Source organism: Pelobates fuscus, chromosome 4 (assembly GCF_036172605.1).
Source record: "Pelobates fuscus isolate aPelFus1 chromosome 4, aPelFus1.pri, whole genome shotgun sequence".
NCBI lineage: Eukaryota > Metazoa > Chordata > Amphibia > Anura > Pelobatidae > Pelobates > Pelobates fuscus.
In genome coordinates, this window is record NC_086320.1 from 82,805,024 (window position 1) to 82,826,489 (window position 21,466).

General features: G+C 38.5%; 1 protein-coding gene across 1 annotated transcript in view; it reads left to right on the top strand.

The window, feature by feature from the left end:
- Positions 1-376: 376 nt before the first annotated feature.
- The window catches only part of CPA6 (carboxypeptidase A6), a 68,019-nt gene continuing 46,929 nt past the window's right edge, over positions 377-21,466 (top strand). Inside the window, exon 1 of the mRNA XM_063450396.1 lies at positions 377-698. Within this exon, the coding sequence (XP_063306466.1) occupies positions 598-698 (101 nt within the window). The 5' untranslated portion in view covers positions 377-597. The remainder of the gene's footprint in view (positions 699-21,466) is intronic.

Sequence of the window (21,466 nt, forward strand, 5' to 3'; positions counted from 1 at the left end):
AGCAAAGGTAAAACAAGCTGTCAGACCTTTGGAGAGATACAGCTGCAAAAAAACAAATGCTAATGAAGATGTTTTATTTTTATTATTTTTTTTTTTTACCATTATTTTGTTTTCCATGATTCTATAAAATGGTTAAGGTCTGTCATGTAAGGTTCATTCTAATTTACACAAAGTACAGGATTCAGACTGCTTCATTGAGAAGCCTGTACTTTGACTCTTAGACTCATAGCTTAGTCTGAATTTCCAGGTAGTCAGGTCTCAGGAAGGAGATTTGGAAGGGGGGATGTGTCTGTCCCTCTCCAATCACGGTATGCTCTCCCTCCCTATAGAAGCTGCATTAATCCTAACTGATTTACAGTAACACCGAAATCCTCAGCCCAGTGCCAGATCCTCCCCCCTCTGACATCCATCCTCTGTTCATATCTCCGTCCCAGCTTGACTTCTAGGGAAAAACCACAATTAGGGCATCTGAGCTTCCCCCCGCAGCTGGAAGGCAGTTCTCACAAGGCTCATAGTATGTGAATATTCCCCCAGCTGAGCTGCCTGATATCTAAAGTCCCTGCATAGTATTATCCCACCCTGTGCCCAGTCTGAGTGATGGACTGCATGTGGACTGATGCAACATTCATTCTGTTCTGGCTTCAAGTTTATACCTGGCTCCCTGGGCACTGCCATCTGTACAACAACCGCTATGATGGGTAAGATAGCTTTCTCTTTTTATGATTACTTAGTATCTCTCTCTATCATTCTGCATTCTTAGCTTGCTGTGCAGTTTATTTTTCATAGAAGTGGCAAAACTGAATCAAAGGAGGGGGGCGGGGAGATAATATTAATGTATCAAAAAACCTTTGTTTATCTCTCCTGTAATCACACACTAAGCTGTCCAGTTACATTCACAGATAGCAATGTGTTTCTCTTATCTCTGAATAGATCATCAATAGGAAAGTGAATTAACTTCAAATTGAATTACACATTTTACAGCAAAATTGTCGAATTAGAAGCATAGCTGACTTGGAGAATCTTTCCAATGTTTGCGTTAAATTTTGAATTCACTTAGAATTCCCAACAATTCTCTCACGTTAGTCAATAATCCTGTCAGAGTTTAAAATGCTAAATTTGAAACTTAGATTGCAAACAGTTGGTTGCCTTGGTGATTGCTCCACTGGTTCCATTGTGCACCATAGCTGCTGTACATACAATACATCCATCCTCATTTTGCTTTATTAAGATATGCCCATATAAGTTTTTAAATCAGCTATACTTGTAGCATCACCATATGCAAAATAATTATTCCACACCCCATTAGTCAATTTGTAGTGATGTCAAATTAGTTATCTCTAAAGTTATGCATGTGCGTGTAAATGTACAGAATATTTTATCTTATACTTCTCATATTATGGAACGACCTCCCGCACACTTTCAAATCTTCCCCAAGCCTAAAGTCCTTTAAGAGATCCCTCTCTACAAACCTCAAAACAGAATGCACGTGTCATGGTTGATTATATATTTCCTACCTGCTCTATGTTATGTTTTGTATATATTGTGTATTAATATTGTTTTTGTATTTTATTGCACCCTAATGTAACAATGCAATGTTTTGTGGACCCAGGACATACTTGAAAACAAGAGAAATCTCAATGTACCTTTCCTGGTAAAATATTTTATAAATAAATAAATATCATCTGTGCATGGGTGACAGTTACATTTTTTTTTACTCATTCCAGTACTGAAGAATTTACTGGAATGCTGAGTGAAAGGTACAAGAATAGCAAACAGCCTTCAGCTACCCTATCAGGTGCTGGCACCAACCTCTACCCATGATGGGTACTCAGCATCGTTTTTCTATAATGCTGTGCAGTTTTAAATGCTTCACACGTCTCCTCATGATCCAGCAAGTACAGGATCATGGGATTCCAGTGATTTAAATTGCATGCCAGGCTGTGCCTTGACAACGTCTCATGAATTATGAAGTGCATGCAAATTAATGCTGAGAACGACAGTGTATAAAAATAGCACGATCTTTAGCTAACGCAGCCAATTTATATTAATGCAGCTGTGCCTTGGGAGAGATATCAAGCAGACAGAGTGTAGTAAAAACTTTGTGAGTAGCTCAAACCAGATGTGTTAGTTGATAAAGGATGCTCGAACAAACTTAACTACGTCACTACAACCACCGGGAACGCACTAAAACTCTCTGGAATTCAAAGTGACTTTCAAATTTTACACTAAAAGAGAATAAATAAAATCACAGCTGACTAGGAAGATTTAACCAATTTAGCTATTTTGGCAAAAAATAAATAAATAAATTCACTTTGAATTACCTACAAATCATACTTTAGGGAACAACTCTATAAGGGTGACATGAGTAAGAATAGTTAAGGGGATTAAACATTTTACACCAAAATATCTGAGCTGGAGAATGTTTCCACTATTTCTGTTTTTCCTATTGGGCTGAGCACCCCACCCATCCACTATAGGTGTCCTTTGGAAGTGACCACAGGAAAGCCTAAATTAAGGAGAGTCTTTGGAAGCAGTGTAAGCAGTAAGTATTGCAGTTGGCATGTTAACCTCCCATGTTAAAATTGGTGTATGACCCACCGATATTAGGGTACTGTGACGTAGTGGTGGGCTTAACACAATATCACTGTATGGTTTGTGAGTCCCCATATTTGTTTGCTAAGATCGGTGATTTTAAAGGAACACTATAGACACCTAAATTACTTTAGCTAAATAGAGCAGTTTTAGTGTATAGATTATTCCCCTGCAATTTCACTGCTCAATTCACTGTCATTTAGGAGTTGTATCACTTTGTTTCTGTTTATGCAGCCCTAGCCACACCTCCCCTGGCTACGATTGACAGAGCCTGCATGAAATAAAAACTGGTTTCACTTTCAAACAGATGTAATTTACCTTAAATAATTGTATCTCAATCTCTAAATTGAACTTTAATCACATACAGGAGGCTCTTGCAGGGTCTAGCAAGCTATTAACATAGCAGGGGATAAGAAAATCTTAATTAAACAGAACTTGCAATAAAGAAAGCCTAAATAGGGCTCTCTTTCCAGGAAGTGTTTATGGAAGGCTGTGCAAGTCACATGCAGGGAGGTGTGACTAGGGTTCATAAACAAAGCGATTTAACTCCTAAATGGCAGAGAATTGAGCAGTGAGGCTGCACGGGCATGTTATATACACCAAAACTGCTTCATTAAGCTAAAGTTGTTCAGGTGACTATAGTTTCCCTTTAATTGTATGAAATGTTATCTATGTCACATCTGTTTTTTTCATCTCCAATTAGATTTTACATATAATTTAATTTCACTTACTCCTTCATTTGGTTCCTTAAAGGGACACTCCAGACACCTGGTCACATCAGCTTGCTGAAGTGATTTATGTATGAAGAGTGTCTTCTTTTTTTTTTATTTTACAAAAAGTGCAGATTTAAATAGAAACTGACACTTTTATAAAATAACCTGATTACACCCCATGGTTATCAATCAGACAGGTGTTTCTGCTACTTCCTGTTTGTTAAGCTTAGTGGAGCTAACATCAAGATGCAGCCAATTGCTCAGAACACCTGCCTTGCAAATACTCCTTATTGAGCTGCAAGTCTGTGATTGGAAATGGAGAGTTTGCAAACGCTGCAGAAAAGAGAAATGCAGTTTTTCCAAGCTGATCAAACACGATACACCTCCAATGAAAAAACAATATTTATTTATTTTGGCATTTGGATAGTATAGTGTCCCCTTCGCTGTCCTTTCTAAGTAAAGAAATGTTAGCCTAATTAATTGCTTTTGGTGTATAGATCATTTATCAGAAATTTCTCCATTGAAGTCTATTAAACTATTGTTATTCAGTAATAGAATCAAGCCCAATGTACAAGCATACATAGAAGCATTTCTGGCAAAGAAAGCAATATTCTAATTGTTTCAATGATTCCATTTTAGTACTCTTTTTTCCAGCAACCCTTATAAACCTTTATAAATCTCCTTTTGCTTAACAATTGTTATTCTAAAATAACCCCAGTGCAGAACTAGTGCTAGCGGGACCCAGCTTGCAGACAGGGCCGGAAGTTCATCTACTGCTGCTGCTGCTGCCTCTGATGATGGGTCCTCTGATGCAGTCAGAGACACACGTGGAGAGAAAAGCGGGTGGCCAGCAGTGGCCCCGCTTCTTCCTCTCAGAAAAATAAGCAGGGGCACAAGAGCCAACACCAAGGCCCACATTTGCACTACTGGTATAGCATACATCCCAACTCCTTTGTCCTGAAAATCGGGATACCAATGAAAGGGGGGTAAAAGGGGAGTACACATTAGGCTGCTTGTCTATTACTCAGGCCAGCCTACTGAGGACACGTCATGCCAGGAGCATAGTTTCAGTGCTCCCTGCAAGGCCATAGTTCCCTGAATATAGAATGAGCGTGTCTTATGATGCGCCTGGGCTGTAAATCTTTGGGGCAGTTTACTGGTATTCCCCAAAGGCAGGACAGCAAGGAATAAAGGCAGGACAGCAGTCAAGGACCCGACAATCGGGACTTACTCGCCCTAATTGGGACAGGTTGGGAGGCATGGGATAGCTAGGAGGTATGGGCAGAGCGCATGACAGTGCCCCAAAGTTCCATTTCTCCAGTCAAAGGCCTTAGCGAGACCTGCACAGGTGCTTACCGACCTTTACAGAGATAAGGTAGCTTTCTTGAGAGAATCCCAAGGTGAGTGGTGCTTGGGATCACCAGCCAACTGGATTTGAAGCCCAAAGGGAGAGTAATAGGTCATGGCACCACCGTATGTCAACATTACCACAGTTGAAATGAGTTGGTGTAAGCATTGCCAAAAGCGCTTGTAGACGGTGACAAATGCCATTTTGTTTTCTTCCCACCTCAGCAATTCTCCTTCCATGGTTAGTGGTGATTGTATGTGGAAGGGAGGCCATATTAAATTGCCACGTGTCCGAGTCATGACAGAGTTTCATGAACTAAAGCCTTTTGGTGGGGACTGGGATAACCCCCATCGAACCATAGAGGGCAGAAATGGGGCTCAGACAGCAGGTAAAGGAGCTCCTGTTCCCCTACCTGGTCTGAAAGGAAGTGCTCAGAAAGAGCACATGACTGCTTCCTGTTGGACCAGGTACAGTGGCAGGAGCTCCTCCACCACGTTCTGCCTGCTCGGCCATGCTACAGTAAGGTGTGGGGGGGGGGCTAATGGGACACAGGGAGAGCTGGGAGGGGGCTAGGGGGAAAATAATGGGGCACATGGGGGCTGGGGGGGAACTAATGGGACACCTGGGTGCTGGGGGGAAACTAATGGGACACATGAGGACTGGGGGAGGGGAAACTAATGGAACACCTGGGGGCTGGTTGGGGAAACATGGGATACAGTTTAATGTAGTGGTTCTGGTGTCTATCGCCTGTCCCTGTATGCTGAGCACTGTAAATGCTACCTTTTCAGAGAAAAGGCAGTGTTTATATTGCTGCCTAGGAACATCTCTAGTGACAGTCACTCAGATGGCCACTAGAGCTGCTTCCTAGTCCAGTGCTGCACAGTGTGCAGCACCAATGTTGAGCATATCCACGCTCTGCATGGAGGCGCTGAATGCTCCCCATAGAGATGCATTGATGCAATTCATGTCTATGAGGAGATGCTGATTGGTGCGGTGAAGCACAGTGTTTTGCCACACATGCGCAATAGCCTGAAATGCGTTCCTATGGAAATTAAATTGCCGTTGACTGAGATCATCCAGTTGTCAGCCAAAGATAACGTCCAGTTGTTACTTCAAAATGAGCGAGATAACGTCATTTTTTTACTGCTGTGCAATAACATACATTCACAATTTCAGTCCAATTACAAAACTTTCCTTAATATGTCAAGGTAGTTGGACTGAAACATTGATTAGATGCAAATGCACGTCTGCTTACAATAAATCCGCTCTTCTGTTTATTTTGAAGCCCTATGAGTGCTTTCTTTCACATTTGAGTGATAGTTTTTAGTTTTAAGGTTTTGTTTCCCGCTTCCATATCTGCACACTATGCTGGCACAATGCATTATGGGGCTGGTATAGATTTTTTTTTCCATGGTTGCTTTTCATTCCCAGTCCGGCCCTGGTTACAAATGCTTCCCGACTGGTCTTTGAGGCCTCCTCAAAGTGATCACTGCAGACTGAGGCCAAAATGGTAACTTTATATCGATAATAAAAGCTAAATTAGTGATTTTGCCAAGGAGCTGCCACGAGATGCATCTGGCAAGCTTGACAGTCAGGCCCCTGCCAACCCAGAGCCCCTAATCTAATCACAGCTCCAGAACATACAATAAATTTTATGCCTAAAATGAGTAGGAGTTACGCTCCAGGAGCCAGCTGCTATTTGCATTGATCTACGTTTCAGTATATGTGTGCAAATATTTTATTCAGATTAATTGGACATGTGTTCTTTCGTGCTACATATATAGTTTTTTTCTTTTTTATATAGTTATACATACTTTTTCTCTATACCTGACATTGTACTGGGATGATGTTGCAGAATAAATGTGGTACAATTAGTTAAGTTGGATGAAAATACCATCTGTATATATATTTGGCTCAAAGCATCTCTAGAAAAGCAGAGCTTGGCCACATCTAAAAAAATCACAAACGACATGGGCTTGTTACTTTCTGTAAGATCTTGTATATATTTTAAAACTTGTTTTCTGGCACCCAGCATACTGCAACAGGTGCATTGCAAGGCAAAAACATGGAAATCTCAAGCGCACTGCTTTGCCCTCCGAGATCAGTCTAGCACTATATGGTTTTGGTTACTATAGGGTTAACAAAAGAGGCACCGAGCCAAGGATACCATGGGCGTGCATATAAAGTCACAAGTCCAGTTCCAGGTGGACCCATCTGTCTTTTCATTCTGTGTAACATAGCCATGTCAACATTCCCAATTATTTATATAGTAAAAACGGAACTTGACGAATTGTATCTTTTGTAATTTATATCTGTATTGGTACATGTACATGACATACAGAGGCTGAACCATTTCTGGAACCCCTGAAATGTGAGTCTCATTTTTATATGTGAAATACTGGATATAATGGTCCTGTTTTGTCTAATATATAATAATGTGTGGCATCTGCACTAATGTATATATAATGTATATGTAAAGTGTACATGTGTCATCCAACAGTTAGCAATGTTTCAAACAATTATACTCATTTATATAAATCAGTAATTGTTTATGGGATCACTATACATTTGACAAGATCGGTGGTAGACATAACAAATAAAAACATTTTAAAGGAAACATTTCCCTTTTCAGGAGTTTTAATATTATGTTTACTTATTATCTAAATTTAGTGAATATACTCAGGGGTGTGGAAATGTGTCCATTGGATAAAAGTTGTAGTCCATTCTAATTGTCCATCATGGCAATCTATTTGTCCTGACATGCACAATCATTTCAGATTGGGGTCCCTGCCTTGACGCCTGGACAAAGACAGGTTTATACACCAATCTCTGAATTTTTGTGAATTCATTTCAAATGGAATACTAAGACAAAAAAAGCTGATCTGGAAAAACCTTCCAACACAGCTCAGATTGAGTGTTAGTGCATGATGAGTTTAATGCGTGTTTAGGTTGTGTGCAATATATGCAGTGTGTGCTACCTATTTGTGTGCACCTGCTGTGTAGTGTTGGTTGGCTTGTGTGTAGTGTGTGATGGTTCCCAGTTTGTCTCTTTTTTTTTTTACATTATTTTTTGTAGTGCATTGCATAATGAACATGAGTACAAAGACATTTCACAAGAGAATACGAGGACACCATATACATTTGACTTATACAATGAAGTTTATTTATTCTTAATGGTTGGGCTTCTCGTTTTGCATTGAATACGCTGTGCCTTTGTCTGTCATTTAAATAAAACAAAAACACAGTATTTGCATCTGTCTTAGAGAGCTCCCAACAACTTGCATCAAAAAACTCCAAAAGGAATTCAATTTCCAGTAAGTTTTCATAAACGTCAAACCCAATATCCTGGGGATCTGAACACAGAGATAAATACGCTTGCTCTTTATAGTTCTTTTATACTGTGTCTTTTTTGATAATGGTTTTATCTGGTATTTTATAGTTTTTATCTTCCGTTCTATGTGATGGGATATTACACACATGTTTATGAACTTTATATACGTACTTATATAATTATCTATATTGTGTAAATATACACACTCCAGTGTATTAAGTTCTAGAAGAATTTTTTTAATTTCTATATATGTGACGGTTCACTCTGTCCCTGGAATTGTAATCCCTTTGTCTCATTCACCTATGGGTTCGGGACATTTCATTCACTTTCGTTTTGTATTTTATTCCATTCCTCTACCGAATGACCTACCGAATGATGGCGGTGGCCATCTTTAGCTGCGAAAACATACAGCAGTGTTTGGTCGTCAAGTGCATGGAACTATAATTGGACACTCGACGGCGCGAACACTGCTGGGACTTCCATCTCTCCGTAGGTTTGGCTGGATTCACTTGAGAAGAGCAGCGTTCAGTGGAAGCACACTCCCGAACAAAAGAAACAGACTAATTATACATACAAACTGGTTGCATTCGTACTTCTGTTGTATTGTGAACTCCCGAAATAGACCGACCGCACAGTCTGATTTCATGGAACTCTTTTGGGCAGGAGCCTCGTCTGCAGTTGGTCAAAATATGACCTGAACCGATATGGATGATTTTTGGATATGTTGGTCACCCAGATCGGGGCTATCAGGGAAAATAACTTTTGCAGTGTTTCCATGGTGGGTACTTTTGGGGGACAGCTGTGCTGAGTGTTTTTGTGCCTGGAGATAATTAAGTTAGCACAGTTCCTGATCAAATTATCTCCCAGGCTCAGGGAAGGGATTGTCTCATTTTGTATGGTAGTGTCCTGGACCTGAGAGCCAGCGTAATCGCTTGTTTGTTTGTACTGTAGTCTACGCTCAGGTCCCGGGTCGGAGTGCCCCTTGCATGGGGATTGTCATAAAAGGCTGTGTGTGGCTACATTAAAACCAATTGTCCCACAGCATAAGCCTCATCTCAGCTGTCTCCCTTCTGCTTAGAGTGCCTAATCACTAGCTGTAAGAGCCTGCTCTGCCTTACAGCATCCCTCCCACTATGGGGAAACAAACATATCTGGCGGAGGAACCCCTCTTCCCTTTATTTAGTGTGTGGGGGGGGGGGGGGGGGAGGCAGAGGGAGCTATAGTGCCAGGAATAGAGTATCTTATTTCATTCTACTTTTCATCCTTGTTATGGTGAGAAGTGATGACCCATGAAGCCATGAAGAAATGTGGATTTACATTGTAGGCCCTTTAATATGTGTGTTTGTAAGTGAAATGTTATGCACATAGGTGGTGGTGTTTTTCAGGGGCACTACACTATTATTACTTTTATTTTGTATTTTATAGTGATTTGCTGTTTATCGCTTTGTTTGTTTGTGCATATTATATCTATCTGGGACCTATGGAGTCCTTGGAAAACAGCTATTGCTGGTAAGTATACTTTAATATGGTTATCACTCAGTGTGAACCACTGTGATTTGTACTTCTTGTTTAACAAGTGGTGGTCTTTGGCATTTTTTTTACTAACTTGGGTGCAGGCTATTGGGGACAAAGTTGGGGTAACCCTTCCGTTAGCTCCAGCTGGCAGCTAGACATTGATTCTGCTGGCTTATAGAGGAGAGCTATTCCCTGGTGTGTGTCCCAGGATCCACGACAGATGGGTGATCCTTATTATGCTGACTTGTAGGATGTAAGTATTATTTTATCCTCTTTTAAAGTATTACAGCACTGAATATTTGTATGTATATGTTTAAGTGGGTTAATTTAATAAATGATGGTTTCTGTAGTTTAAATGATATGCTTACATTGTATTATATGATTAACGTATCAGGCAGGAGTGGGATTCCATAGTGTGAAATATCAGCCAGGGAATTATACATTTTTGGTCAAACTAGCAGAAGTGGAAGAATTTCCCCATTCAGTTATTTTTCCTCCATGGCTAATCTGGTCTAGGACTTTCAATTCCCTTGTTCATTCCTCACAATTTCCTTTTTTTTTTTTTATTGTAAAAGAGAAGTTATGCACAGTATAACAGACTTATCTGTTTTCTAGGTTAAAGCTAAAATACTCCCAACAGATTGATAATATATTTATGTTAATAAGATTTAGTGCGTTTAGCTGCAGGAATCTTCAATGTGGAGGAGATCATCTTGCATTAATTGCATCACAATTGTGAAACATAAAAAAAAGGTTGCAGAGAGGCCACATTTAGGATAAGTGTACCACCATTCCACCTGTATGGAATAACAGAGACAGTAAATTAAAGGTTAAATTCCACCAAACCAGGTGGCTGATTGATTGGCTGCCTGACACTGGGGAGGGGGGGTTATGGCATTAAAGTTAGGGGAGGGACATTTGCCAGCACCTGTCCAGTTAAAAGAATAATCCAAGCACCATAACCACTACAGTGCTCTGTTCTAAAACAGTTTAACTACTCATAAAATAAGGGCACCCAGGTTCTCAATGGCACCATAACCACTACAGCGAGCTTGGAGTGTTCCTTTAACATTTTGCAGCCCTTGGTTGAAGAAGTGAAAGTTTATTCTAGCTGCTGAGAGTGTACCCAGTTTATATACTTCATATAAAATGTATATAAATGTAAGTCAATCTAATTTTATGATATAACCCTGCTTATTATTATTTGCAATAATTTATAATCTGCTGTGACTAAATGCAAGCATTGGTAAAAAAAAAAAAAGTCTATATTTTAAACTTTAGGGCTCTTGCAGATGTTGATAGGTGCAGGATCAATCGTTTCAACTATCACTTACCATTTAGAGGGCCACGCACAGCTGTAGTTAGATGCCATGTTTCCCAACAGAGTTTTGCTCGCAATGGTATTGGCAATGAAACAGTACTGCAAAGGAAATTTCATTCACATTACTAGTTATTCACTAACGTTAGAATTGTCAGGAATTTAAAGTGAATTTTAAAATGAAGGCAAAACTGGTCAAACTGAAAACATTTTCCAAGTCGCTCAACCTTCCTGTTTGTCTATTTCTCCTTAAATTGAAAATCCACTTTGAATTCCCAACAATTTTCAGTTTAGTGAATAACTGTGAATGAATGAAACCTGTTCACACAAGTAAATGCGAGCTGATGGCTTAGACCCAGGACTGTAACTGGGAGATTCTCCATCATTGTAGCATTTGCCAGTAGAGGAAAAGCCATGTCAGTGGTTTGAGAGAGCATAGTATTCCGCAGTTAATGCACGTGGCACAGTACTTTTGGTTGTTCTCATATTCTTTCATAGCTTATCAGACACAGCTGTCATGCGCCTGAATTAGACAATATTTTACCTGTGGATTAGCAATCATCTAGTACGTCAGTTAAATTAAGTGTAGCATACTGTCCTGACAGAGGTATTCATCATAGGTCCTGAGCATTTTAAAGGAATTTTTATGACCACAACTACTTTTATGGGTCTTTTTTTTCAGCACATAAAAACCTCCTCCATGGGGGTATAAAAGTTTAGTGTGTATTTTTTTTGCCTACAGTAAAACGTGATAGCAAATGTTAAAACACAGCTAGAACAGCTGTAATCAATGTTGTGTCAAAGTTTATTGAGACACAAATGAATGCACACATTATCTGGGAGGAAAACAAACCCACTTAGAGTAACGATTAAATTGTGTTCAAATTTCACACCTCCTGAGTGTCCCTTAATAGGAGAAACAGTAAAACCTTCTGACTCGTTCCTCTGCCCCTCTGTTGTCCCATGATAGTCATCTCTAACATGAATTCGGAATGTTTTGTTGTTTAGTAGAATATCCCAGAATCACATAGCAATAAAAATTACAAAAGAAATATCTGTAATTGTTGAAATGCCACATATGAAATACCTGGAGTTATTTAATCTTAGAAAATATGTATTTTTTATTGGGGAAATTTCAAGCAGTTGCAACCCGACTCATCATTATCATCATCACTACACAAAACTATAACATGGACGTCACAAATTTGACACCTAATAAAATATGACAGGTAAAGATCTTGAAATATTTCCACATACTTTAGCAGATAATGCTCCATTTACAACAGTTTCTTTTACTGAGATTGCGCAATCTTTACACCAAAATGCAATCTATTAGTTGTTGTATCTCTGCCGTAATGTATCTAAAAAAAAAAAAGCTCCACATGAAAAATTATATTTACTAGATACTGTCACAGTTCCCGGAGGTAGAAAAGCTTATTTAAGGCCAAAATACTTGAAAAGACTAGAAAAACTCTCCAAGTCAACTCTGCTTCCTGTTCAGCAACTTTGGCCTCAGTACCAGCAGGGAAACAGTCCCTGCTGGTAAAAATGGAATGTTTCCATCATGGGTCCTTAAGGGTAGGACAACCATGATGCAATAATTCCGTCATGTGTCCTGAAAGCAATAACTGACTGTGTGTGGGGTCTTTAATGTGTGTGGAAGATTGTATGGGGAGGCTACTTATTGTGTTGTGGCTGTGTGTGTTGTGTTGTGTGTGGGTGAGGCTGTATGTTGTGTGTGTGGAAGCTACCTACGTTGTGTGAGTTGGATGGTTGTATGTGTTGAATGGTATCCATTACTGTGTGCAGAAGGTTGTGTGTGATATAACAAATTACCCCACAAAGTACGTTTGTTGGGGGGGGAGAAAACTATAGGCGTTTTTGTTTTTTGCTCCTCTGCCTTAGCTTCGAAAAGGGAGGGAGCTACCATTCCTTAATCTTGTTCCCTGTAGGTCCTTGAATAGTCCTTGAGAGCAAGGATGAAATAGTAGGCTGTTATTCTCTCTAAATTAAACCCTTTTTTTTTTTTACCTGTAATGAAATTTTTGTTCTCTTCTAAAACTGTTGCATCACGTCAAAAAATATGGATGAAACATGTTTTATTTAACATCCTCTGACAGCATCTTAGCCCGGAGTAATAATTACTCTTTCCTTTTTGCTCCTGTGTTTAAGGGTCCACAATGTGAGCGCTGAGTTAGACCGTTTTCCTGAGTTCTAACAAGTTTAGCTATATTAAAATTTCCACAGAACTGATTATACTGTAAAAAATCCATTTTTTTTATTTTCTAAGTGACTAGGCTTGCAAACATTGATTCTTAACCTTAATTTATATTTCAAACATTTCTACAAAAAAATGTTTCATAGCAGCCTCAAGGTTTAGATATAAAAATAACCTTCTGAAAAACTCATGATGCTATGCTAGATATCCTTCAATGCTTGATCATTTCATGATGTTTTTTGGATGCCAGCTAATGAATTGTAACTATTGTTTAAGCATATGGTTCATTTTAAAGTGGAACTTTCACTGTATGGGTACGATGCGTAATTTGCAGACCCCCGACAGTGACATCACCACTGGGGGTCTGTTGGCTGGGAAGCCAGGCAAAGGTGAGTTTCACTTACCTGAATCGGTCCCCTATCCTCATGTCATGCTTTTAAATAAAACTAATCATAGAACTTCTTAATGTGAGTTACACTGTTCTAAAATGTGATGCATTTTGAGTCTATCTAAAAGAGAAATGCTAAATAGTAATACTTTTTTATTATTATTATTATAAAAATAATATGTTTTCTATGAAATTTGTACAGGAAAAACATTTTTTTATACTTTAGAGCTTCACAGAAGTGTATACGTAAGAGAGAAAAATGTTCTTTAACTGCTGAACACCCAGATGACTATATAAAATAGAATAATGAAAGAGTTAATAAATCAAGCACTGTGTTACTACATGTTCTCCAGAGGATTACAGGAGTACAGTTTCATTGCAAAAGTGCAAATCTGCAATATATTCTTTACAAGCCACATGTTTACAAAATCAGCAAGTAATTCTCAGAATGCACACATTTCCAGAAGAACGATCCAAGGCATCTAACAGGCCTTCCTACAGATAAATTGTCATCAATAACCAATGTTTCACCTTCGTTTCATTTATACGCAAAGCTTTGTATACATTATGGTTTTCCGTTTTCCTACATTATTTTAGCTATACTTTTATGATTAAATTGTTTAACCAACCAATAATACAACTGATTGCAACTTTTTTAAAGGACCACTTAAGGCACCCAGAAAATGTTATCTCAATGTACGCGGCCCTGTTGTTATATAGACACTGTAATGTTTCCACTGCAGGGTTAACACACCACTAGTGGACATCTTTTTAGACAGCCAGAAGAAGCTCTTCCACATTGAGAACGGATTCATACTGTGCATCAACATCACCAGTACAGGGGCCATTAACATTTCCATTATCATGAATCTACTAGTTACAGTAAGAGTGTAGAGTGCAGGCGAGTGTTGTGACAGCTTCCACTACCACCAATGCAAATACACCTGCCTCTTCAGCAGAAGCAAAAGGTGGTGTTCAATCTATCGTGTTCAATCTATCGTGCCAACAAAGCTAAGTTTGGGATCACTTACAGTGCCTCCATGAAGACTGAATTGCAAAGTGCTAATTGTGCGGCAAGGAAGAGAGTATGAACGAGTGAAGGCTGCAAAGATACCACAAGTCTTTATTACTGAAGAAAGAAATAGAACAAGAAAGTCCATGGGAAGGCAAAAGGTCCACAGGTGCTGTATTTGGTCCTGCCCAGTTAGACAGGAACAGTCTAACCCCTTATCATCCTGTGACTTAAGAAAGGGGGAAAAAGGAATAGAAAAAAAAGTTCTTCTTACCTACTACAAAAAATGTTTCTATAGTAAGAGAAAGATTATTTGATTTGCAGTCTGATTCTGTGCCACTGCTTGTGCTTTGTGAATTTCACTGTCTTAGTAACATACACAGTGTGTGAAACCTGCCTACACTGAGTATGGCAGCTCTTTCATTTTAACTGGTTGTATAAAATAAATTCTAAAAAGCACTGTGCTTTTTCAACACTGAAGGCCAGTATCTGACGCTACAGACTGAATGTGCAGGAAAGCTTTGTTCTTGTCATCGTGGAATGGTAAGTGGGAGGTCAATTGTCGACTTGATTTTTTTTTTTTTACTGTCATTTTTGGATAAAACCCCTTTTTCAATTTTCAATCAGAAAACCAAGCTCTCTCGCTTCCTTTTTTTTTTTTTAAATCCCAAAATTAATAATAATCTGTTTTGGCAACTCAGAATTGGCTTTGCAAAAATATGTGATATTGCGTAACCATCGGGCCAGGTAATATTTTTTTTTTTACATTCTTTATTTTTGCATTTAAACCAACAATCTTATAGTGACATATCAGCAAGATGAAAAAAAAAAAACATGACACATTGTAAATATAACACCTGATATGTCAAGAATGTGAACTTTGGTTTTGTTAAAATAATAAACATGAGACTAGCCTGAGCTAAGAAAAACTTCTCTATGAAAAACACTGGTATTAAAGCAAGGTTGTTAGTTCAAAAAGAATATAATTACAAATGCACATCTGGGCAAGTATCAGTACTGGACATCTAAGTGAACAGCAAAACAAACTTTTATACAACTTGAAGAAAGTATAATGGCATCTGAAATGAAAATGGGGCATCAGATCTGTGTAGCTGTAAAAACTGTGACATGACACAGCTTAACATGTCAAGTCACCACACATATTCAGCCACTACCGTCATGGCTCTCAGCTCAGGTAGGCAGCCCAGTCGAGGCCCCTCCCGGAGACTCCAATCATTGCACAGGTTCAGTGTATGTTGTTTTCCTAAGGTATCACAAAATGTAGCACACAAGGTGTCAAATGCCTCATGAAAGGATAGACCTTGTTGTATAGGCAGTTCTGCTTCCTCATGAACAACCATCTTGAACAACCATCTTGAAAGCTTCTATTCTCCTGCCCACATCAGATATAGCAGATTAAAATCCTTGGTGGGGACCGGGATAACCTCCACAAGAGGGTGGGGGTGTATGGGGCCATTGATGAGCACAAATTATGCCTTTTCTGACCAAGCTTGGAAGATCATCCACTTCCCCCGCCAAGGCCACACACCAGGCTACAAGCTTTGCCTGCCGACCAAGAAGGGCTCCAGAATCAGTGCTGATACTGGCAAAAACACCCAACAGACTCCCTTCCCCCCCCCCCCCCCCCCCATGTCAGCCAATATTACACATTTTTGCATGTCAGCACAATCGTAGGCAGCATTTTTGCGGTAGTTTTGGCTTCCTGAATGGCCTATTTAAAAAAAAAAATCATAATGAAACTTGGTCAACCCGAACAGTGGCATGAACTAAATACTTCCTAAACAAAAATTAAAATATGTCAAAGTGGTTCAAAAGAGCCAACATTTTTAACCCTGCAAAATTAATCAGTGTTGGGTACAGTTAGGGTTAGATGAGGCTACAGTTGATTAGGCGTATGGTTATCTAGGCTTTGAGTTAGTTAGAGCTAGCTTTAAATATGGTTAGCTCAGATTAAGGTTAATATTAGGCTAATTGATTGCTCATGCTCATACGGTGCTTTAATGATACCGAATTTCAATTTGTCTTAAACTAAATGCAGAAGTGTATCACTATCTCAATAACATATGAAGTTGTGTTTCAAAATTTTTTAACTCCAGAAATATAATAGTCATCAAAAAACATTTTTTTTAACAGTTACAATTTGGACTGTGTGGTATGTTTAGAGAATTACTGACCAATTTAGGTGACTATGCTAGCTCTATGTTGTTCTTAAATAAGATAAGTAATTTACCATATAGCCAATGTATTTTATTCAATCAAACTATGAAAAATATGCAATTAGTGTGGATTTTAATGACATGGAGAACCTTTTTACACAAACATTGGCAATGGTGTTGTTTATAGCCGCCCCCCTTTATTCTTGCCATTTTGCATCAGGAGTGTGACTTCCTTGGGGTAAGTTGGGGACCAGGCTGCCCGGGTACAGGGCAAGTGCAGAAGCTTTGGCAGGCTGCTCTCCTCCTCTTCACAAGCACTGAGAGGACGTGATTTGAAATTAGTTCCTGCCAGCGCTGTCATGAGTAAATTCAGACTCTCACCGCTCACTGCAATCCACCACTAACAGATATCTGAAGAAGTCTTACGGGGATCTCTGTTTTAGACAATCATCTGATCTCTCCAGCAAGTTTGGTTCTGGCAGATTCATTTGCCATGCAAAGGCACCTCTTGTGCTATAGGTTGCTGACTCCTGCCATAGATGGACAGCTCACTGGTGGTCAGTAGAAGGAGTTGGAACATTGAAAGTAGGATCTTTGGCTACTGGTCAAGCACAAACAGGGAAAATCATATTTAACTATCTCTCTGTGTGGAGATCCTGTGTGTGTGTTTGCATGTGTATATATTGTGATTGATAGGGCACAATATGGTAAATTGGGAGGTAATCTAATCTCTCTCTCTTTTCATATGTATGTAATGTCTTCTTAGCATTGATTTTCAGTTTTCTCTTAAATAGTTAAGTGACAGTGGCCCAAATTAGTCCTTCTTTCTTTCAATGCCATTTGTTTTCCATTGAACAGCAAAGGTCTCCAGCCAACAGCATAGGTCTCAATAAGCCCTTGGCTTACAACAGCTGTGAATAAACTCTTTGCTATTGAATGTTGTAGTCTGCCAAGACTGAATTTATTGTAACTCCGAAATAGTGTCCACATCTACCTTGCAACCAACATCCAAGGTTTTTAGTTAAAGGGATACTATAGTCACTAAAATAAATAATCAAGAGCTGTGTTTATATCATGCCTCTGAAGTTTCACTGCTCAATTCTCTGGCATTTAGGAGTTTAATTACTTCTGTTTCTGCCCATGCTGCCCTAGCCACACCTCCCCTGGCTGTGACTGGCACAACCTGCATGAAAACAAAATTATTTCATTTTGAATCAGATGTTAACTTACCTCAGAAGTTTTTATTTCCTGCTCTGTAAATTAAACTTTAATCACACACCGGAGGCTCCTGCAAGGTCTAGCAAGATATAAACAGTGCAGTAGATAAGAAATTCTAACTTAAACAGAAAGTGCAACAAAGGAAGTATAAACATTAGAACTAACTTTACAGGAAGTGCTAGGAAGGCTGTGTATGTGACAAGCAGGGAGACTGCATAAACAAAGTGATTTAACTCTTAAATAGCAGAGAATTGAGCAGTAAGAATGCATGGGCATGATCTATATACAACAAAACTGCTTAATTAAGCTAAAGTTGTTTTGTTGGTGCCTTAACCATGTGAGCAATACGTGGAGTGAAGGAGGAAAATAAATCAGTGCCGAGTTTGACTTTCAGCCACGAATACGCTCATTGACTGTGCAAAAAGGCAGCTTAGTGTTTACAAAAGTGCTTATTCACTAACCGTAGTCTTGGCTATTTTTGTCTAAAAGTTTGTAACTCGTATTTTTCAATTCTCTACAATTCATTGCTTACAGGGTTTTTCACTAAAGTAAGAATAAATAAGCTAAGTAAATTTCAAATTTAAGGTACAAATAGCCAAACAACCTTTACTGTGCCATCCCTTATCTAATAAACAGTTCTTTCTCATTATCACAGCTGTTGGACGCAAAGCCATTCTCCAGGTCTGGAGCCAGCTGAGTACTCTCTCCTTGCAATTCTTTTTGATCAAACTGCATTTTATATTTAAGATGGATTGGCTAGAAACATTGACCAATAAGCAAATCCTTACCAGGAAATTTCTCTTGACTTGGAGAGCAAATATCCTTACTCTGGATAATTATTTTTGGTCACTCTAGATTACCTGGCATGGTTCTCGGCAGAGGTGGTGGCAGGTCATGACCCTTTACGTGCATTCCTTGATGGCCATAATGCTTTACTTCTAGGCATTTCAGCAGGTTGGGGGTTGGTGGGATTGGACGGTGAACCAGCATTTAGGGATACAGACTAACCCTTAGGGTTGACTAACCTACTTATCTCACCACTCATTGCTGAAATGTTTAATACATTGTACATTTGACTACTAAGTGACATATCAACATACACTTTATTGTAACAGGGCATGGTTATTAATGTTAGATACTGGTTTGGGTGGCATATCGCCACCATATCTTTGACCTTAATGGTGCCTGTATGGCCAAGGAAGCTTACTGGGGTGCCCTGCTTTGCATATTATATTGCATGGTCTTCAGGTGACCTGAGGACAGATTATTCACATCTGACTTGAGTCACCAAAATACATCACATCTACCACCTGGTACACTGGGATTACATTCATTTTGCATCCCCTTTTCAGGGTTTTACTTACTGTGAACCATATCACTGATTAGAACATCTCACACCTTTTGTCTGGAATGACCGTAGTTAGGTGGCACTCTCACTATGCCAGATTACTTGTTCCTCTGATTTTATACTGGGCGTTGTGGTGACTATACTGACTGTTCCCTATGCATGACACTGTTCAACTGAACACGTTTGTTCTATTTTCTTTATGTTACGATATTAATACAAAAACTGTGAATGTCATTGTTACAGCTACACTTTGTAATCTCCCTGATTTCTAACTGTCGATATCATGCTTGATGAGTCATATGCATCCTGCATTCACAATAAAAATTGTCTAAAAAATAATCTAACACAACAAATTCTTAAAGTCAACTATGTTTCCAACTCAGCTATTGTGGGGATATTTATGGGATGATAATAGTAAACAGTCGAGAATTGCCCACTATTTCAATTCTCTAGATCTCAAAGATCGTTATCATGTAAGTGAAATGTATTCCATATAAATAAAATCACAATTTGTTATAAAAATAGATACAATCTATTGTGCCAAATTAAATAATAATAATATGTAACATGCGTGATAATAATCAATGAATATTTAGTATAACATAGTATGCAATACAATGGCAATACACATTCCAATGGTACAGCCATAAAACCTTGGCTAAAAGTTAACTGAGTAACCCTTTCAATGCTGGCTAGATCCTCCTAGGCATTTAATATCCTATTCTTATGTAATTTTCAAATAAAATAACATTTAAACCAGCTCATTAATCATTTCCTGGAACCATCCAATAAGAATAATCTACCAGATTATATAAGCCGAATTTTAATTTGCCTAAAAAGATATCTTATCTTATTTTAGAGCAAATCAATACATCTGGATAAAAACATCGATATGCTAACACGTGATAACACATCACACTAATATATAATTATTTTTAATTCCACCTGCAGAATGGAATGTTTATAACTATATATTCTTTAGTTAACTAAGATTTCTAAATATTGAAATCTGACCGTGATTTATCCAATCATATATCATGCTATTAGATTTTTAATTAATTTAGATTAATTAAATAAAACCAGCATAATTACCAGTTAAGTAGATGTTCTCATCAGATGAGTAGGTAGTCTCAGGATTGGTTGTATGCGTGTATGATTGATTGAATGGAGGTGTGTAAGTAATAGTGAAAAATAGTGTTGCTTAGAAAGTAAGAGTAAAATTCTAAGTGTTTCTTGAGTTGGGTCCAAGAGAGTTTGAATGTTAGTTAGTCCCAGAGTGAATATCTGTCATGGATCTCTCTCTGCATGTCCGAATCTGAAAGCCCAAACTCCAACTTCAACTACTAACTTCCAACTACCTCTCTTCCCTTTGTCCTAACTTTTAAAGGGAAAGATTCTCTGTACGTCATCAGTTGATAAGGCCAATAGGAAACTGAAGGTGTGGTTAACCTGCAGATTGCAATTTAGGTATTTGGTCTATAGAGGGCAGTCTCGCCTCACTAAACCTTGCTATCCAGGAAACAGTTAACTTTTCCTGATGACGATTTTGACGTCATTTGGCTTATCTATATGACTACCTATAAATTAAAATTTCTGTCAGTTCAAAGCATTTGCCTCAGTCTTTGTGTTGGCAATTTCTGTCGTAGTTTCTAAAACTGACAGTTTAAACTTAATTTCAACTTTTCTTTATACAATGGGACCTTGTGAAATTTAGAAATTACAATTAATTACTGAGTCTTATCTGGTCACTGGTGTCTGGCTTTCTTGTGTGAAGCTAATATTAAGAAGAGTATTCCATCCCCCTTCTCTGTTAGACTCATTGCCTTGTTTACATAATGCATTCCTTAGCTCATGCTAGTGTTTAGTTACAAAAAGGCAATTATGTGTCTCTTTGTTAGCCTGAAATCCAAAATGGAGTCTGCTCTGTTCTGAGTGACTCTGACAATGTACACTTTTAATTTCTATTTTAGCACAAAATGTCTGCCGATATAAATATCCTGACACTATTTTGGCGTTAAATTTGAAATTCACTATTTTTTAGACATTAATGGTAGTCACTGGCATTACCTTGATAATTTAATAGTTCTTTTAGGAGAGGCTGGACTGGGAATAACTTTTAGCTCTCACACGTTATTAAGTACAGTACACTGTGCTCAAACTTATGTAATGGATTTCCCAGATGAGAAACGTATTGAAAATGATTTTGTATTTATGTCAGTGAGTGCATCTATCCTGAGTGATTGTCACATATATACATTGTTACTTCTTTCATTAAAGGAAAACTGTCT